Raw genomic sequence first — 18,296 nt, forward strand, 5'->3', positions numbered from 1 at the left:
CAACCTGAACAACTTTAAGCAAACAGCTCTCAAAATCATAACGATCATACTGTATTCCTTAACACCTATTTGAATAGAAAAAGAGAAAATACCGAAAGTATGAGCTCTATAAATAAAGTTTTAGACCCAAAAGCTGAACAACAATGTTATATATTTCTTTTGGGAAGCATTTTTCCTTAATATCCATTATGCTTGAATTTTGAGCAATTAGCAGCAGACACCTGGAACTCAATTATTAATTTACCTCTCCCCATACCTTTTACACTTCTTCTGAAACCATCTCTTAAGATGCTTCTTAAAAGAGATGACCCCATGGGTAGCATACATGTAAATATTCAGATTATTTTCTTTAAAACATCTTGTTATAATCTAAGGTTAAATTTATTCTTTTTTCTTTAAGAGTATCACTTTGGGAAAAAATTTAATTTCTCAAATAACTGAGTAAACTGATAAAAACAAAAATTAAAACAATTCTATGAAAAGTATAATTCACTACATTCATGTTGATTTACCTACTATAACATTTTAGAAAGGGGAATTTTATGGAAAAAACATAGTTAATTCCCATTCATGATGACCAAAGTTTTAAGCTTTTCTCCTCAGGCTCGCATCATGGCAGCTGACTGCAAACACATAAAAGAGTCCTAGAAGATTCCTGATTTGGCTATTTTTGTTTGCATTTTATTGTGTCAAGACAAAAAAAAAGCATGAGATAATGAATGTTTAATAATATTTCATCTGTATTATATGGGGATGAAGCATTATATTCACTTAACTCCTTCCTTCTTTCTATTAATCACTGATTTCTAGGAAATCAAACCTCAAACTAGGCTTATGCTAGGGCTTATTTCAACATTCTGCATTTGTTAAAAAAAAAAAAGGAAGAAAGAAGACAGAGACCCAAAGTACTGGTACACTAGCACATAAAGAATAGTGGATCATCTGCATACTCAGAAGGCAGGCAGCAGTTGGTTTATGAAGAAATTATTAAAAATAACTATTTGCCCAAGGAAAAATGACCAACTTCTCACTTTTAACCAAAAGGGTGTTTTTAATGTAACGAGCATCCAAGCTTCTCTGGTCATGAGAAAACCTGGAATATATTACACACGCATAAATGTGGCCCAGGAAGCAGTATATGAGATATGCTTGCTATTGACAGATTAACACTTCATTTTCATTACTCTAATCTCACCACAGGCTGTGAACATTCTCTTTTTCTTATTTGAACAACAATGGTGCATGAAAAACCAAGCTGACAGGCAGGCAGGGTTCATTACATGCACAAGGCTTTTATTCCCATAACACATCTCACCTGTATGAAGCTAGGGTTCAGGCTCCCAGGCTAGCTACTGAAACAAGCTCTCCCAGATGTTGGACTTCTCTTTCGATCCCTTCCTACTTCATTTATAATAAATGTCAAAAAAAAAAAAAAGAGTCAAATGGAAAAATTCTTTTTCACAATGAACTCCGTTTAACAGACAATAGGATTGGTAAGATATCTTAAGATTGATTCAGTCCCCTGAATATTTTCCAAAGTTGTCCAAGAAAATAAAAAAGAAAAGATTGGGAAGGAAAATGATGTGACATTTGAAGTTTGGGTCAGAGTCTAATCTTGGTACCTCTATCTCAGCTTGGTTCTAACTCATTTGAGGGTAACTATAGTTTTCCACTGGTTAAAAATGGGCAAGTCACAAAGTAAGAATCAATCTAGCTCTTTCCCAATGAATGACAGAGAGCTTCACCAAAAATCTACCTTCAAGAAGCAAAAAGGGTACAAACTAAGGGATCATTTAAATGACATTCCTAAGAAGGGGAATTCCTTTTTAAGTTGAGCCATCCATATGCTCATTGCATTTGAGGCAGCCACGGACAAATCCTCAAGAAACCTAGAAATGAATCACTTAATTCCCACAACCAACCGAAGGACAGGTGTACACTCCCTGCCTGTCTGTACCCCACATACAGATGTACCACCACGTGACAATGTGGGGTCTTTACAGTAAGTCTTTCCACAAAGTCTAGAGCAGGGCTTTGGTTCTGGTATGTTCTGGCATTCTAATATTAATACCTAAAAAAGAAAAGCAATATTAGATAGAGCAACAGATCCCCTACCTGGCTCTTGAGTTAGGTTCTGACGTGAGGTCAACAAGGAGGTGCCTTCCTGACTACGGTCATTGTACACTTATTGTCCCACTTCTTGCACATGGCCTTCCAGTCATGTCCACTGTTCTCCGGCACTGGCAGAGGCCACAGGAGTGAGCAGGTTTCTCTACCTATGCCTGATTAGGTGCCCAAAGAGTCCTCCTAATGATTTAACCCAATGAAATTTTTCTTGCTTAAATTTCAATGGAAGGAAAAAAAAAAAAACATTTTGAAAACCCTAGATAGAGGTTCTCATTTTAATATTAGTTTTGTTATTATGTTAAGCCAGCTGAACGTAATTATTTTCAGCATGTAAAACATTCATTATCCTGGATTTTTCCTGTTTAAACTCCCAGTTCAGGTACTCTGATCATCAACTATGAGTCCTGAAGATCTGTCTAGAGAACAAATAGCCACTGAAAGATACCTTAATAAAGTTGAAAAATTCATGACAGTCACACAAAAGCACAGCAGGCCCAAGGCCTGGAAGCTGTGTCTTTCCATGTAGAATAATATTTTCGAACCTTGTCCATTTTAACAGTCTCTCAGCTGGGTAGAACAATGGGTTAAAATTTATTAAATACAAAATAGTAGTGAATCCTCCTCATTGTGTCCTGTATACTGCATGTTTTCCATTTCAATTTATACTGTCATCCATTAATATTAGCCCTGCCATGACTTTGATTTCTTTTTTATTTCCAACGTTTCAGTTAACTCTTATTAACTGCAGTTTGTCTTAGAGAGTCATACCTTCAACCTACTGATGGAAAACTTCACATTTTCCTTCCAACAAAACGCTTTCCTGTGCAGATGTAAGTCTAACTGCACAAAATGATAAAGCCAAGAACTACTTTTAAAAAAGAAAAAGAGAAAAGCAAAATCTCTTTTCAGCTAAGTACTTTCTTCCACAGCGAAGGATCCAATTGAACTGCCTTTCAGCGCCTTTGAATGATAAGCCTGGGCCCCTGGTTACATGTTTTTATCACGCCCGGACTTAAAGAACTCTTACAGAGCAGAACTCAGGACAGTCCTCCTGTCAGCACCTCCACGCTGAGGACCACATCTGAGGGTGGCACCTCTTTCCATCCCTCCGCCAGAGTGATGTACTGGCAAGAAGGTGCCTTTTAATTCCTTCTTATTAGGGCAAATAGAGCCAGTGAAAGTAAGGAGAAATCCAGAAAAAGAAAACAGAAGGGAAAGGAGAATAAAGCAAGAAAATTAATAGGTCTATGGGAACAGGAATAGGAAGAAAAAACAGTCTAATCATGTATTTAGGTCATTAAGTAAGTGGCTGCCAACCAAACAGAAATGAGGCTTAAAGCGACCCCCCTCCCAGCCCCCAGCAACAACACACAAACCCTAAAGACAGTAGCAAAATAACACTGCAGTCCAAAAATACTGAGTAAATAAGATGTCAGATATGCTCAAGAGAATCCCTGTTACAATGAGTAACTTCCTACTGTTCAAGATTATTTTCATTTTCTTCACAGAGAGAAATGAAAAACTGACGGGCTTAATTAAAGAAAAACAAAAGGATATTATTTTGTTGTTAAAGGATCAATTCTTTTTTTTTAATTGGAATGATGATTAATAAGCTGAGAATTTGATTTCTACGTTAGCCAGTTTGAGTAATGCATTGTTTTTCCACAAGCATTTCCATTAAGAAAGGCTGTGTGAATGAAGAAATGATACAGCTCTTTTTCTCTTCTCCTGCTCTCTGATTCTGTGGCATGAAATGCTATCCAGAGCGTTTGAATAGAACACCGCACACTGCCCTCAACCAAATGAACTCCAGTCATAAATTTTTCACCTTAGGGTTTGAATGTACACTATGATATTTGCTAGGCTTCCTACAGGGAATGTACAAATTAAAAAAGAATCAATACTTTTATTTTTTTTTCCAGTCTCTAAAACTTTCTTTTAAAGCTGGGGAGGGAAAAGGCAGTACAGATCATGCTCGGTGAGGAGGCGAGGTACCTCGGATGTCACTGCCCTAGGCATCATTTTCCGGGTGTCATCTGCACATATTAAAACTTCCTGGAGCTTGAGTTGCTCAGAAAGTTTTTTCGTCTTATTTTTTGCGCCTGTTTATAATTGTATCTTATAGGAAAAGAAACTCCCTCTTCTATACAATGTCTTGCTTGTATGTCAAGACAGAAAGGCTGCCTTGCCTGAATTATGCCTCTTTTCCTTTATTTCTCTAAAGCTTAAAAATAGATGTCAAAGTTCCTTGAAAGGGTTTTTGACTCTCTTTCCCCTCCTCTCCCTGGTTCTTAAGTAGATGGAGGATCACCAAGCAAAATGTGGAAGCCAGCTGCTTTCGGGAAATAAAAATGGCATCAGCTTTGGCAGACAGGGGTAAGATCAATCATTTCCTACGATCCCCAAACAATCTTCTCTCTGACCAAGGCCTAGAGAAGCGTGGTTATGTAGCGGCAAAAACACACCATGAGAGGGACAACAGGATTTTCACATGGTGAAGAATTCATTCCACCCACAGAACAAACCAGGCTCCAAACCTCACGTGAAAGGAAATCTTGGAAAGGAAATCATGGAATCTTGTTCCATGTTCCTTGGACAGCAACAAGCAGGGACTTCCAGAAAATAAAAAATTCTCTCACTGAAAAAGTCAACCCCACAATTTACTCTCTTCTCCCCGTTACCAAAAAGTTCCCTGACAACACTCTGCAGGAAAGAAAGGAGTTAACTCGTAGTTCAATTCCAACACCATGATTCCAACTGTGGACACAAGCTAAAGGCAAATTCCAGTGTCTTGTCTCATGCCTTTTGATACATGTACACATTATAATCAAAAGTCTCAAGTTCAGAAAATACCTCTTTGGCCTTTCACAGCCATTAGCTATACATGTTTACAGGAAAAGTCCTCTCGAAAGCTTTGCAGACTGATAAAGGCAGATGTCCAATCTAACTTTCTTTAAGGGTGTGTCAGACATGGAAGGTGGGAAGAGAGAAGCACTAGAATGTGTGTTTTTCATGGAAGTGGATGACGCCAGCTCACTATCTGTAACGGCCAGTTCCTTGGAGTCAGCACCCCGTGTCACAACGACCTGGCAGACTTAAATGCTTTCACTATCACTGGAGTCCTTGCAATCCTGCTTTGGCTGTGACCCATTCACTTTTGCCCCAACTTCTCTGAGATGCCTTACTCAGCATCTAATTAGTTAGGGAGGATTTGCCGCGGCTCTTAACCCTGACACAGAAGTGGGAGGATGTGCTGCCGTGGGAGCCCAAATCTGTCCTGTCACTCCATTAATCAGATTTCCATAAAGCCACGCATGAATAACGGGATTTATCAGGGAATGTTAAGATACACTCATAAATATAATTATTTTAAAAATACCTACAATTATATAGATAAGATAGCTATACCTTTAGGGATTTATTTTTTGACTGTGGTTACTTGATTCACCCTAGCTTTTGCTAAGGCCTTACAGGTTATACACAGACACACAGTCCCAGTTTGCAGATGATAGACACATGAGAAAAGTAATTTCAAAATGATCACCTACTATGTTCAAAGTCACTTACTGTATCATGGTGAAAATAAACTTGAAATGTGTGCACAGATTTTTTAATATATACCAATCTATACCACATATCCATCTGAGAATATGTTTGTGCCTGCTTTATTTGCTTTCGCATGTATATAAACACCATATATAAGGCCTACTACGTTTGTTCCCCTTGCATTACAAATTAGACAGTACCTGTTAAGTGAAGTCTGCCTGTTATACACAGACTTACAAAGTACAGGCCAACACACAAGCACCTGTGCTACAACCTGTATTTTAACAATTACCCAAATTCCCAATGTTAGTGTTACATGATAAGAATGGATGAGAAGAATTATATTTGAATAGATGTCTACAGTTAAGACTTCAATATAAAACATTATCACTCAAATTAGAGAGGCAAACTAAATTGGAGGTAGGAGCCTACTAATTCAACAGGCTGAAATTACATGCCTCCTAATATAATATAAATATTTATTTTAGCATCAACACAGTCAGTTTGGTCAATTTAATCCTTTTTTAGTAAGATGTGATTACTGAAACACACCAACTGTAAGGAGGGGAGTAAAAAGGGAGGAGGAAAAGTGCAGAAACCTAGAGATGGCTGATGCCTGGCAGTGAAAGTCATTTTCAAAGACCATTAACTATCAACTGCTTTACTCTGGGCTCTGGTCAAATAAGAATATACATCCTCTGTTAAAAGGGACAGCTGCACGAGGGGGATAGAGTTAAGAATAAAACACATTCTATGAACTAGAAAGAAGAATCAAACCACGATATACAATTAGGCATCTGACTTGTAAGAAACACTGCCTATGTGCCTTTTAAACTGTTAGTGAATAAACATTCAAATTATCTGAGGGTGGGGGCAGGTAGGAAGTCAGACAAAATCACCATTTCCACTTGAATATATAGATTCAACCAACGGAAACTGTGCTTGCCTATATGAATAGAAAGAACTAAAAGACTACTGGGAGGAAAATGCATATCGAACCTGCTTTTAAATGGATGCCAGCAATGTTGTTATATGTTTCTGACAATATATTTTATTTATCATTTCTCTGAAATGGGCTAGATTTTATATTAGTGAGAAAGTTTGCTTGATTCTGTCCTATCTCTGGTGAGCAGATGCTCTGGTATTAATGTAAATCACTGATTTAATTTTTAGCTTTCTTGGTTTGCCCCTCACCTATCTAGGAAACGATTTCTCTGGTGATAACTAACACATCATGCTAATGAGAGAATCTAATGCACAATAGAAAAATGTCACTACTAATAATATTTGCATGAAGTTAAATAAAGCAACTGTAGGAGAATGTCAGACAGTTGTTCTTTAACAAGACACAGTTTCACAATGAAATTATGTTGCTAATTTTGTTACATCATTGGGTGAATCCTAAATTACTACATAATGATGCACAGAGTCATTTATAATTCTAACTTAGTATTTCACTAGTGTCTGAAAAGAGACCTTATTAAGGGATTCACATTTTATTTGAAACAGGTTAAATATACCTCACCAATAATAAAAGGTAAATGCCTCTAGTAATGTGTAAAGCATAAGCTCTAGCCCTTTACCTGTTACAGTTTTATTTCTGAGAAGATTTCAAAATATATTATTAGACTACTGCATCCCTTGAGGGAGCTACAAACAATTTTAATTGCTATTCTCTCACATGAACAAAGTATTTACAAAAATGGGAAAAAAAATCATCATTTAAAGCCTGGTTTAAAACAACAACGATTTCCAAAAGCAGGCCTTATTTTCTGCTTTTAACAATACCTTGTGAGGTTAAAATGGGCAAAACAACATTCTGGACTCTAGGAGAAGAACAGAAAAGATGAGCAAAGAGTTTCTGGTTATTCTCGACCTGTCACTGATCAAAGTGACCCAAAGAAGAACTCCCTTTACAGAAGTTAAGAGTCATGCCCTTCAAGGTTATCAAGTATTTGTCTGTATGGGAAAATATTATCCCTTTTGAAAAAAAATCATACTAAAATATGGAAGAAAAATATAGAGGCAAGAAAATGCAATCAAATTGTCATATCTTGAACTTTAGGGGAATAGACTTAGTTCCACCAAATCTAAATTGGCTTCAGATTGCGGTTACCTTTTTGTTAGAATTAGACAGACTGAAACATTTACATATAAGCAGATCTAACTTTGCTCATACAAAACAAAAGACAAAGATTTCTATATCCCTACTTCCTAAATTACCCATAGAAGACACAACGCTAGAATATTAAATTTCAGTATTCATGAGCTATCTCCCACTTTAAGTTTTGCTCTAGTTAAATAATACGGATTGTGAATTCTCTATAGTTCAGTTTTGAAACTGCTAGTCAGTCTTTTCTAATATTTAAAGAAATGATCAGGTAAACCTCACAGTCTTTATCTTATTACAGATAACTTTGAAACAAAAAAATGCCCAAAATATTCACTTCATGAGCTAAGTCCATTTTTTTCCCTTAGAAATTAAAATAATCTTCATACAGGAAAAATATCTCTAGGCTTTAGAAATATAAAATTCTGCAGTTTTAACTGGACAAACTTTTACCTGTAGTAAGACAAAAACTGACTTAATGTGTATATTGAGACTAGTATTCCTTGAAACTGTTGGCTTCAAGAGAGATCATGTCAAGAAGTATCTTCCTTACACTGGCACATACACACATGTACACACACACTGAATCAGCATTGCTGATGAACTATAGGTCAGGAAAATAAACAAGTATATTAAACATGTACAGTACACATTTTAGGATTTACACACAGTTTCAATTTAACTTTACACAATATTTATACAAACTAAAACATCATCCTGAAGGAGAAAAAAAAATGTAAACTTATACCCTCTTTAGATGCTTTCCAAAAATGCAGAGGAGGTAAGCATTTAATAACCATGACAGGAGGAAAAAAGAGGGAGTTGCCAACTACATCAAAACCAAAAAATAAAGAAAACATATAAAATAAAATAACTACACTTTTTAAAATTGTGCTTTTCTCCTTTCATTGTACTACTGTTTAGTAAATAGTATAACTAACATTACTTCATACAGCAGCCATAAAGCATAAATTATTTCCCTATATTTCTACTCTTTCCATAGTCACTGATGCTCACTTTCACACGTATATAAACACAGGTACACACAAAAGAGATTTTTATATATCCAGAGAGTGAAACAGCTGGATCAAAGACATCATAATGGTTTAGCTACACAAGTTTCTCTCTCTGAGCAATTTCAAATTATTTTCCCAATTTTGATCCACCATTTATATAATTTACTTTTGTTTTTTAGCTAAAATGCTTTGCACAACTTAAAGTCTCCTTAGATTCAAATCTACTTGGAAATGGGCTAGTGCCAAAGAAGCAATCTAACACCATCTATGTGGTTCAATAGCCATTTATCAATTGATCATTATCTCTATCTGGTTTTATTAACTCTTTTCTAGCTAGAGGGAGATCTAAACCAACCTCCCTTTTCAAAACACACACACACACACACACAGAGACCACGACCTCCAGTAACAAGAAAACCCTGAAGATGATATCTAATTTTTAAAGTAGAGAACAAGTTATTTGATCTTAAGGTCAGTGAAAACATACTCTGTGTTCCAACCAGGAACAGAGTCACAGGCATGTGCTTCAGAAACACACCTCTCAAAGCACCCGGCAGAGGCAAGCCAAAGAGTATCTCTGGGAGGAAATGAACTTTTTAACTTGCAAGAATGGGAAATTGCACATAAAGAGTTGCTTATTGGGCTTGTGTTGATTGCATTTAAATCCCAGCTTACTGTATCAGCAGTAATCAGGGTCCCTCTACAGGATATGTCAAAATACACCTTATTCAAATGCATTTATTCTATCTAGAACTGTGTGATACAACTGTTCTCTAGCTAAAGGCTACAAAACCCTGGCTCTCTGTACTACCTTTCGCAGATGCATTTCTAAACTTGTGGTAGTCTCCAGTCTGGCAAACTGGTTTCTTTCCTTCTTCACCAACACTTAAAAAATCAAATTAACTCAATAAAAGTATTTAGTTCTCATGAACTCCTTACAAACAAAACAGATTTCTATAAAAGAAAGTAATTGCAGTATTTTTTTTTTAGACAGAAAAAGAAGCAACACCCATTTCCTAACAACCTCCATCTGCTTAAAATCCCAGTGTAGAGTCACACTTTCGTGCTGTGCGGAGGCTAATATCATACTAACTCTTGCTTTGTGTGGGTCTGATGGAGGCTTTTGAAAAGCAAAGACGTGTCTGGGAGGGAGGCACCAGGGAACTTCCCTCCCTCGCTTGAGCACAGTCCAAGATGAAAGTTTCTGGGTTGTTTCCCTTCGCTTCCTCTCCCCCTCGCTCCCCCTCGGAGCCGCAGAGCCAGCGATTGTGCAAGAGGAGCCGGGCGCGCGGGGCGCGTAGGTACCGCCGAGCGCACGGTACATGGTACGAGCCGCGGGCTCCGCTGATTAACGAGCAGCCGCCGGCGGCCTTGGGCGGACACGTCGACCCTCCCTGCAGAGCCAGCGGAGGCGCAGCCAGCCGGCCCGAGGACGGCTCTGGGGAGGACGCCGAGGCTGCCCAAGTGTGAGTGCACCGGCCGGCGGGTGGGCGAGCGGGCGGGAGCCGGGCGGGAGCGCAGGGCCAGCGCGCAAGCGGCGGCGGCGGCAGCGGCGGAGGAGCTGGGACCCGCCAGCGGCTCAGCCCGTCACGCACGCCGCCTCCACCCGCGCCCCTCGGCGGCGCTGCCGGCGGCTCCCGCGCAGCCGCCTCTCCCCGGCCGGGTTCGGAGTCAAGCCGCTTCTAGCCCGGGGAAGTCCGTCGGGCAGGGCCGAGGGGCCCCTATATTTTATGGCCGTGGGGTTGGCAAACCTTACCCTTGAGATAGCAGCCACTTGGATGAAGTGATTAATGCAGATAGATAACATGTCCTGGGTGGGGGGTGGGGGTGGCTTTTTATTATTATTATTATTATTATTTAACAGAAAACAAAGAAATAAATGAAGTCTTCCCCTGACCCTGGCTGGACTGTGAAACTTTGCCACAAATGCCTTTCCTTTCTTTTACTTCAGTATCCTTTCCCCCTTTTCTTTTAAGGAGCCCTTAGGGAAGCTGAGAAGTAACCCTGCTCGTTCCAGTAACAGTTATGACAAAACAGAGCCCGACTATGAAGTGATCAAGATTTCAAAAATGTTTAGAAAGGAAAATACCAGAAACAAAAGTACACATAACAATTCAAGGTTTCCTTTAAAAAAAAAAAAAAAAAAGTAACTTACCTGTTGGGACATTCTGAATAAGAGGTTAGTATCAGCGTTTTGCCATGTCCCCATGAACCCTGGTTCAGCTGGAGTCGTTCTGGTTCCGAACTGCATGGAGTTGTCAGTACAGGAGTCTCTTAAAGTCAAGTCTCTTGCCCTCTTTGGCTCTCTGTCTCTCAGTGTCTCTCTTTCTCTCACATCCACTTCTGCCTCTTCTGACTGAAAAGTGAAGGTGGATTTTTGAGCCTCTTGGCAGCCAGTAGCAGGAGTGTAGTGTAGTTAAGAAGCTGGCTGAACTGTGCATTTCATTTGGGAAGGGGGAGATTGGGGGGAAGGAGGGGGTCAGAGCTTCTTTTGCACCTTCTACACAGACACCCCTATCATTTATGCATAGATTGTGACTCCCTGAGCTTGCCTTCGCTCGGTTTAACAGCTGCCTGTCAGGTGTGCGGGCAGCACTGGAGACCCAACCATCAGCTTCAAACTCTCAGCCACTGCATGTCATTGGATGGGAGAGCTGAGAGTCAACTGCACTGTTCCACTGTCAGGCACCGAATGACACCCTGCTCTAACCCCTCTCCAGACACACTCATGCACACTCCAGCCAGCACCGGAATCGGGGACGGTCCACGGGGCAGGGACAGGCTGGGGCCCTTCCCAGGGAATTTTCCCCAACAATGCTTTCGGGTATAGCATGCAGTATCTGACATTAGTCTTTGCTTTAACATTTGTAAACTACTAGGCTTGAAAACATTTTTCCCCCCCTAATTACACTGGAAGAAAGAAATACTCATCTGTAAGAGAATGTGAAGTTGACTTAGGTGTTGTCTAAATGTTAGCTCCTAAAAGAAATAGTATGTGCTGGGCTATTTATAATCACATATAAACTCCTGGAGAAAATAATATACATAGTGATGTGACCTTACACTCTAAAAAGTATATAAATAAACCTAGCAGGTTTTTGAACACAGAAGATGCACAATAAACATTTGCAAAATAAATACACACTATTTACAATACAGTTCCCTCGGGGCATTAATTACTCAATTGGATGTTAAACAATAAGAAACTGAATGGAAAAGGAAAAAAGTGTACCTTCTCTTAAAGCTCAGTAAGTAGAAAAAAAAAAAAATCCTTTGTTAAAGTTCCTGGATGAAGCTTCTACAATATCCTTTCAAATCATAAAAAAGAAAAAGATGAAGAAAAAAAGCCTGTCCCATTTCAGGCAAAAAGTAATGAATATAAAAATTCCACTTTTTCATTCCAGATCTCTATAGAAAAATTCTATAACATTTTCCAGTCTGATGAAATATAACCTCAATAGCATGTCGTATTTTTAATTAAACCCAGTTTTAAAACAAAACATCTATTTATTAGACCGTATTTATCTACCTTATTTATGGAAAAGCAGAACTGAACAAAATGCACTGTACATAAACAGTAACTCCAAAATGGAAAGCTAAATTCATGTCATCTCATAAAAGTAGTCAGCAGGAAAAAGCCATCCTTCCTAAACTTAAAATGTAAGGCACATTAATCTTCAACCACCTACAAATACCGAGGACAAATGTACCACTCTCCTTGCTCCTTCTTAACTCAAGAATAACAATAAACCTTACTCTCTGAAACAACAAAAGAAACGGAAAAGAGCTTCAATGGCAGCTGGGTGTCATTAGTGGACAATGAGAAAAGATGAGAAAACGTGCACTATGTTGACACAAATGTGCCTTCCCCTCTAGAACCGCCATCTCCTGAAAGCTTTTCTGTTAAACTTCCCTCCGGTTCACCACCATTAAGCACAAAAAAGTCTCAAAAGCAGCAAATTCAATATCTGAAGAGAAACAAACAAGAACCCGAAGAATTGTTGCCTTAAAATATATTAAGTCCACCTGTGGTCAATAAAAATATTCTGGGGCGGGGGGGGGGGGGAGACAGAAAAACCCTATGAGTCAATTGTCAACAGTGACTGTACCTTTACAGCTAGCTATTACCCACTTAAACTCCCTCTAAAATTTGCTAGCCTCTTGATTTCTGAAGTGGCACTCAGTGCCTCAGTCAAGCTGCCTGCTCAGCTCCTGACCTTCCCACTAATGGCTGTTATTTGTGGGAGGCTTAAGGACACTGTCAATAGCCAGCTTCCTCCTCGCTCCTTGCAGGCTCTTGTATCGCTTTGCCTGTGTGCTCTCTCGCCTGCCTCTGGCTCTCCTGCTCTCACTCTCGGCTCCCCCTCCTTCCTTCCTCTCTCCTTCACTCCCTCTTCTTTTTCCAGCCCCCACCCCTCCTTTCTTGCAGTCCTAAGGTCCTCTCCTTTCCCAAGTATCCCCCTCCCCACCAACCACACACACACACACACACACACACACACACACACAACACAAAAATCAACTGGCATGCAGCAGCAAGCACCTGCAGTAATAGACTCTTTTATTAAAACTGTTATTCTGCAAGACTTGAAATTCCCCGTGGACCGGGCCATGTCAAAGCCGATATAATTAACTAGAGGCTCAGCAACGGATCAATTACCAGACAAGCAAGTGATAGTGAAATCAATGAAAGATCATCAGCCACATTATCAGTGTTGCAACTCATTAGGGCAAAACTGAGAAATGTGCTCAAAGCGAGCCCAAGCAAGGTGGCATTACAAAACAAAGGGCTAATTTGGAGACCCTGCTGTGAACAATCTGTAACAGAATTAGCCTTTTTTCCCCCTAAACTGCACAGCTCTGTAACTAAATGTGACAGACTGAAAGAAGCAGTTTATTAAGACACCAACCCCAAGTTTATTTAGTTCATAAACTCTCTCCTAGAAAATCAATACAGTCTGTACAGGGTTATTAGGCTGACTAGCTAATACATCCAAATCTGGTCTGCCCGGCTGACAAAATGCTACCCAGCCTAGGCAAGCTGAGCTCTCTCAGAGGGCAAAGCTTGGGTTGCCCTGGATGAAACAAGTGTATAGTGTAAATTACTAGTACCTGGCATGTAACTGCCAAGGCAAATGCCTCAAAAGCACCAGGTTATCTAAGATTTTTTTTTTTTTTTACTAAAAATCTATCATGCAATTCTGCACCTGCTAAATGGATTTGATCAAACAAAATTTTAACTTGTTTATAAGAACAGTCTACAAAGAAGACAAGCTTTCATACGATAAGAGGTAACAATTAACCCTGACTTACCAAGAAGTGAGTGAACAGGTAAACGAAAACAAAAACCTCAGGCATAAACACATACTGTGCTTTGCAGATTTTAAGTTTCGAACCATCATTTTTAAATCGAGTCCTCAAAATACAAATTTTGACTCCTCTAGAAACCTCCAAAATGCTTGATTTGAACTTGCCACTTACTTCCACATAGAAACACAGCATGCAGAGTCCTCAATTCTGGGATAATCTTTTGTCTAGCAAGCAAGACACCTATAAGGACACAGGTACAAAAAATATACACCCACAAGGCACAAACATGACTTGTGAGTTTGTCTACTGGCTATATAATTTGCAGATTGTAAAATAACTGTCTAGAATCATTTGTACTAAAATTACTTAAAACTAGGGGAGTAGAGGCAGGCATCACTTCCACAGTTTTCTGCTGTCCTGATCCATGTATTTCCACTGAAAGACTCGCAAATACTAAAGGCTGTATGTTGGCTTTCCCACTCTTAGTGAGAGTGAGAGACAAACCATGGGAAGAAATACACCAATTAGGTCTAAATGGCACCCAAGTTAGTAAAGACATTGTGAGAATGTGAATACATCCACCTCATCACAACATGCAGCAGAAATACACTTACGCAAAAGTAAGAAACTCAGATGCAGTTTACAATATTAAAGTAAACCGGAGAACTAAAGAAAAACAAAAAGACAATAGCTTTTGGAAGTGATTTCTTATGTTTATGATGTTTACACATTTAAAATATTCCAACAAAAGGATTATACTATAAGCATGACTTCAGTGTATTGGCTCTAAGATACTAAATCCTAAACTTCAAAAAAAAAAAAAATCTTCGTTCTCACAAGACTTTAATAAAATCCAACTTATAGATTCCTGTAAACAAACATTTGCCCCCTAACTTCTGAGCTGGTATTTACCAAGCATCTCATAGCTCATGTTTTTGAGTAATCTATAAAAAAGTTAAATATATATGTATATTCTAAACCTATACTATAGATACCAATGTTTCAGATAGTAATCAAAAGTTGTAATTACGAAGAAATTTTAGTTTTTAAAACCTTTTTGCATATAACTACATACTGTGCATGTACCCTCAATGAGATCCAATTAGTTACAAAGAATTTGCATTTCAGTTAGTGTGGGATAACAAGACTACAGGGAGGCACAATGCAATTCCACCAGCAGAGTTAGAAAGTGTGTTCTTTCTTGTTAGCTCTGTAAGCAATAATTCCCACAACCGACTATTTTAAATGTTACTGATCTTTTCAATATTTGGGTATTGAGATGGGTTAGATTTTTCCCTCCATTAAAAAAAAAAAATCACATGTTGGTACAAATATTAGCCACAATGAACACCTTGAGGAAACAAATGAGCTAAGGATTTTGTTTTGTATGTTTGTATGTGTGATTTTTTTGGGGGGCAGTGGGGGATACTGTTTTTCTTTTTAACATTCATTATTAATTTCTTTGAAAACACATTGCTTTCTTAAAATAAGTTCCATAAGTGAGGTAAGGAAGTATCACTGAGACAGTTCTATGTAAATATATGTGGTTTTGTGATAAAGGCATGCATTTAGTACACAGAGAAAGTACTCAAGGATTTTCCTTTTTTCAGCTATGTTTCCAGCAATGTAAATCCTAGGCAAATATCAAATAAATGTACGGTTTATAGACACAGTTTAACAAGCATCTCTAGGACTTCCGCTGGTTCACGGAACAATACCTGTAATTCCCTGGGTTCAGTTCAGCAGCTGTTAACAGATTCTGTAATCTGTAATGACAGTAAACTGGCCTTTGCTCTTCTTTTATGCACTATTCATTTTCAAGGCTTGGTTAAGTACAGAGCTGGGTTAAAGATCAGTGGTTTTTCATGTGACACACGCTGGTATTCATCTAATGGCTTGTCAAGACAAAACTGTCCTGTTCTTGCCAAAATAATAAAAATGATGCTCCACATCGCATGACAATCAGCACTTCCTCGTGGCAAAACAACTCAAGCTTTTGTACTTCACTTATTTTATAGAGAAAAAAAATTCTTAAGTAATTGGCTATCCAAACCTATCTGCAGAATTAGGCTGCTGTTCTCAAAGGAGATTTTTTAAATGTTATGACCTCTCAACCCTCAACGTATAAACTAGTTTCTAATCAAATCAGACTTCAGAGTATAAAAAGAATGCTGAAGCTACAAATTCGTATAGCATTAACGTATATAACTTAATATATGCAAATTATGCAGAAGCAGCAGGCTGGGCCCAGTCACAGAGGTGGGGGTAACCAATTGAGGAAATGTCATTTTTCCTGAGAACAAAGTATGGGACTTGCTTTGCAACATCTGTTGGGCTGTGTGAAATGTTAACAGATGTCTTAAGTGAAAAAAAGGAAAAAGAATTAATAAAGGAAACCTCCTCTGAACAGATAATCCACCCAAATTTCCATATTCCGGAGGAAAAAAGTTGACAGCAACCTTTTTCCCCTGTGAGACCTGCCATCCCTACCTTATTGTGTAAAATTTCATTTTCTATGTGAGGCTAAGGGGAAAATTTTTTTGATTCACTATCAAGAATAGAGAAAACGTAAAAACAATAATTTCCACTGAGGTTTTCCCTTTGTGAATAATTATATCATAATCTAAGCTGCCTGTTTTCCCTTGAGTCACATAGGTCATTTGATGGGAGGACAGTGAAAATTCACCCCCCTCTAAAAAATAAAGCACACAGAAAAGATGAACTATTACTCTGCCTGCATGTTACAGGAGAAAGGAAGGAAGGAAGAAGATTAAAAAGGAGCTCATAAGGTATGTTAGTTGCTCAGTCGTGTCTGACTCTCTGCGAACCCATAGGCTGTACCCTGATAGGCTCTTCTGTCCATGCAAATCTCCAGGCAAGGAGACTGGAGTGGGTTGCCATTCCCTTCTCCAAGGGATCTTCCCAACCCAAGGATCAAACCTGGGTCTCCTGCACTGCAGGCAGATCCTTTACTATGTGAACCACCGGGAGTTTGGATATGAACACATCTCCTGGAAAATCCCATAGACAGAGGAGCCTGGTAGGCTACAGCCCGTGGGGTCACAAAGAGTCAGACACGAGAGTGACTTCACTTCACTACACTTAAAGAGGCCCATCTTCACAAATAAGATTCACCTGTCACACCTGCATCTCCCAGTCCCCACTGGCTCCTAATATCCTCCCATTACCAGCCTTGTAAGAGTCGAAGTACCTCTCTTTCAACAGCCAAGGGCTCTACAGAAGTCTGATGATCATAAAGAAAAATTTTGGATTCTACTAGTGGGATTTCTTTTTTTTTTTAATAAGTCACTCAGTTGTGTCCGACTCTTTGCGACCTCATGGACTATATACAGTCCATGGAATTCTCCAGGCCAGAATACTGGAGTGGGTAGCCTTTCCCTTCTCCAAGGGATATTCCCAACCCAGGGATTGAACCCAGGTCTCCCGCATTGCAGGTGGATTCTTTACCAGCTGAGCCACAAGGGAAGCCCTGGATTTCTGCATTTAAATTTTGAGGAAATCAGAAAACTTTTTTCAGATTCTCATTTGTGTATCAATTTACTGGACGATCGAGGTAAACTTGAATGCAGTTGCGTTTAAATCTAGATTTAAATGATGAAGAATGTCTGCCAACTACTGAATCTAACCCTGTGTCTGCTCCTTATGAATGTACTGAACTATGCACCTGTATTCTTCAATAAATTTTTCTCTTTGGAGACAACAATCTTATTATTTATTCTCTAAAAACTTGGGACATAAATTTGGGTTAACAGTTCATGGATTAACTAATTCAAAATGCAGTTCAAGATCTTTACAGATTCAAATGAAGAGAAAAAAAATGGTCTGTCCCCTTGGATTGCCAGTCTCAATCATTGGCCCCTCTCTGCTCTACAAGTCTGTGTTAAAATTGTACATGTTATGTCCTATTTACAACTACACCAACACCAGATGGCTCTGGCAGCCTGGGCTGGGCATTTCAATGTATAGAAACCTCAGCCAGGAGAGCCGGTGAAGATCTCGGGATGAGAAAGGCAGGCATGCCTTTGGGGTTTGGTGAGCCTGGTTTTTGCCAAAGCTGCATGGGTACTAAATCACGCTCTGGTGTTTATTCACAGGAATATCACATTAGAGCACATGACCAAAAAATGACAGTAACTGTTGACTGCCCAAAATTGATCACTTACACT

At 39.0% G+C, this 18,296-nt stretch overlaps 1 protein-coding gene and 1 long non-coding RNA gene across 13 annotated transcripts in view; one reads left to right on the plus strand and one right to left on the minus strand.

Annotated features, from left to right (window-relative positions):
* Positions 1-18,296, minus strand: part of BNC2 (basonuclin 2) — a 470,337-nt gene that overhangs the window by 308,307 nt on the left and 143,734 nt on the right. For 9 of the 12 annotated variants that reach the window (XM_043486718.1, XM_043486711.1, XM_043486710.1 and 6 more), the window contains exon 2: positions 10,955-11,155. The exons of the other annotated variants lie outside the window; for them this stretch is intronic. In XM_043486718.1, coding sequence (XP_043342653.1) covers positions 10,955-11,155 — 201 coding nt within the window. The remainder of the gene's footprint in view (positions 1-10,954; positions 11,156-18,296) is intronic. 12 annotated transcript variants of the gene reach the window in all.
* On the plus strand, positions 10,128-17,824 carry LOC122452911. The gene is made up of 4 exons (XR_006272882.1): positions 10,128-10,265; positions 10,776-10,978; positions 16,765-16,898; positions 17,565-17,824. It is a non-coding gene; the product is annotated as an uncharacterized LOC122452911 (long non-coding RNA).

The sequence above is a fragment of the Cervus canadensis genome, chromosome 14 (assembly GCF_019320065.1).
Source record: "Cervus canadensis isolate Bull #8, Minnesota chromosome 14, ASM1932006v1, whole genome shotgun sequence".
Lineage (NCBI taxonomy): Eukaryota > Metazoa > Chordata > Mammalia > Artiodactyla > Cervidae > Cervus > Cervus canadensis.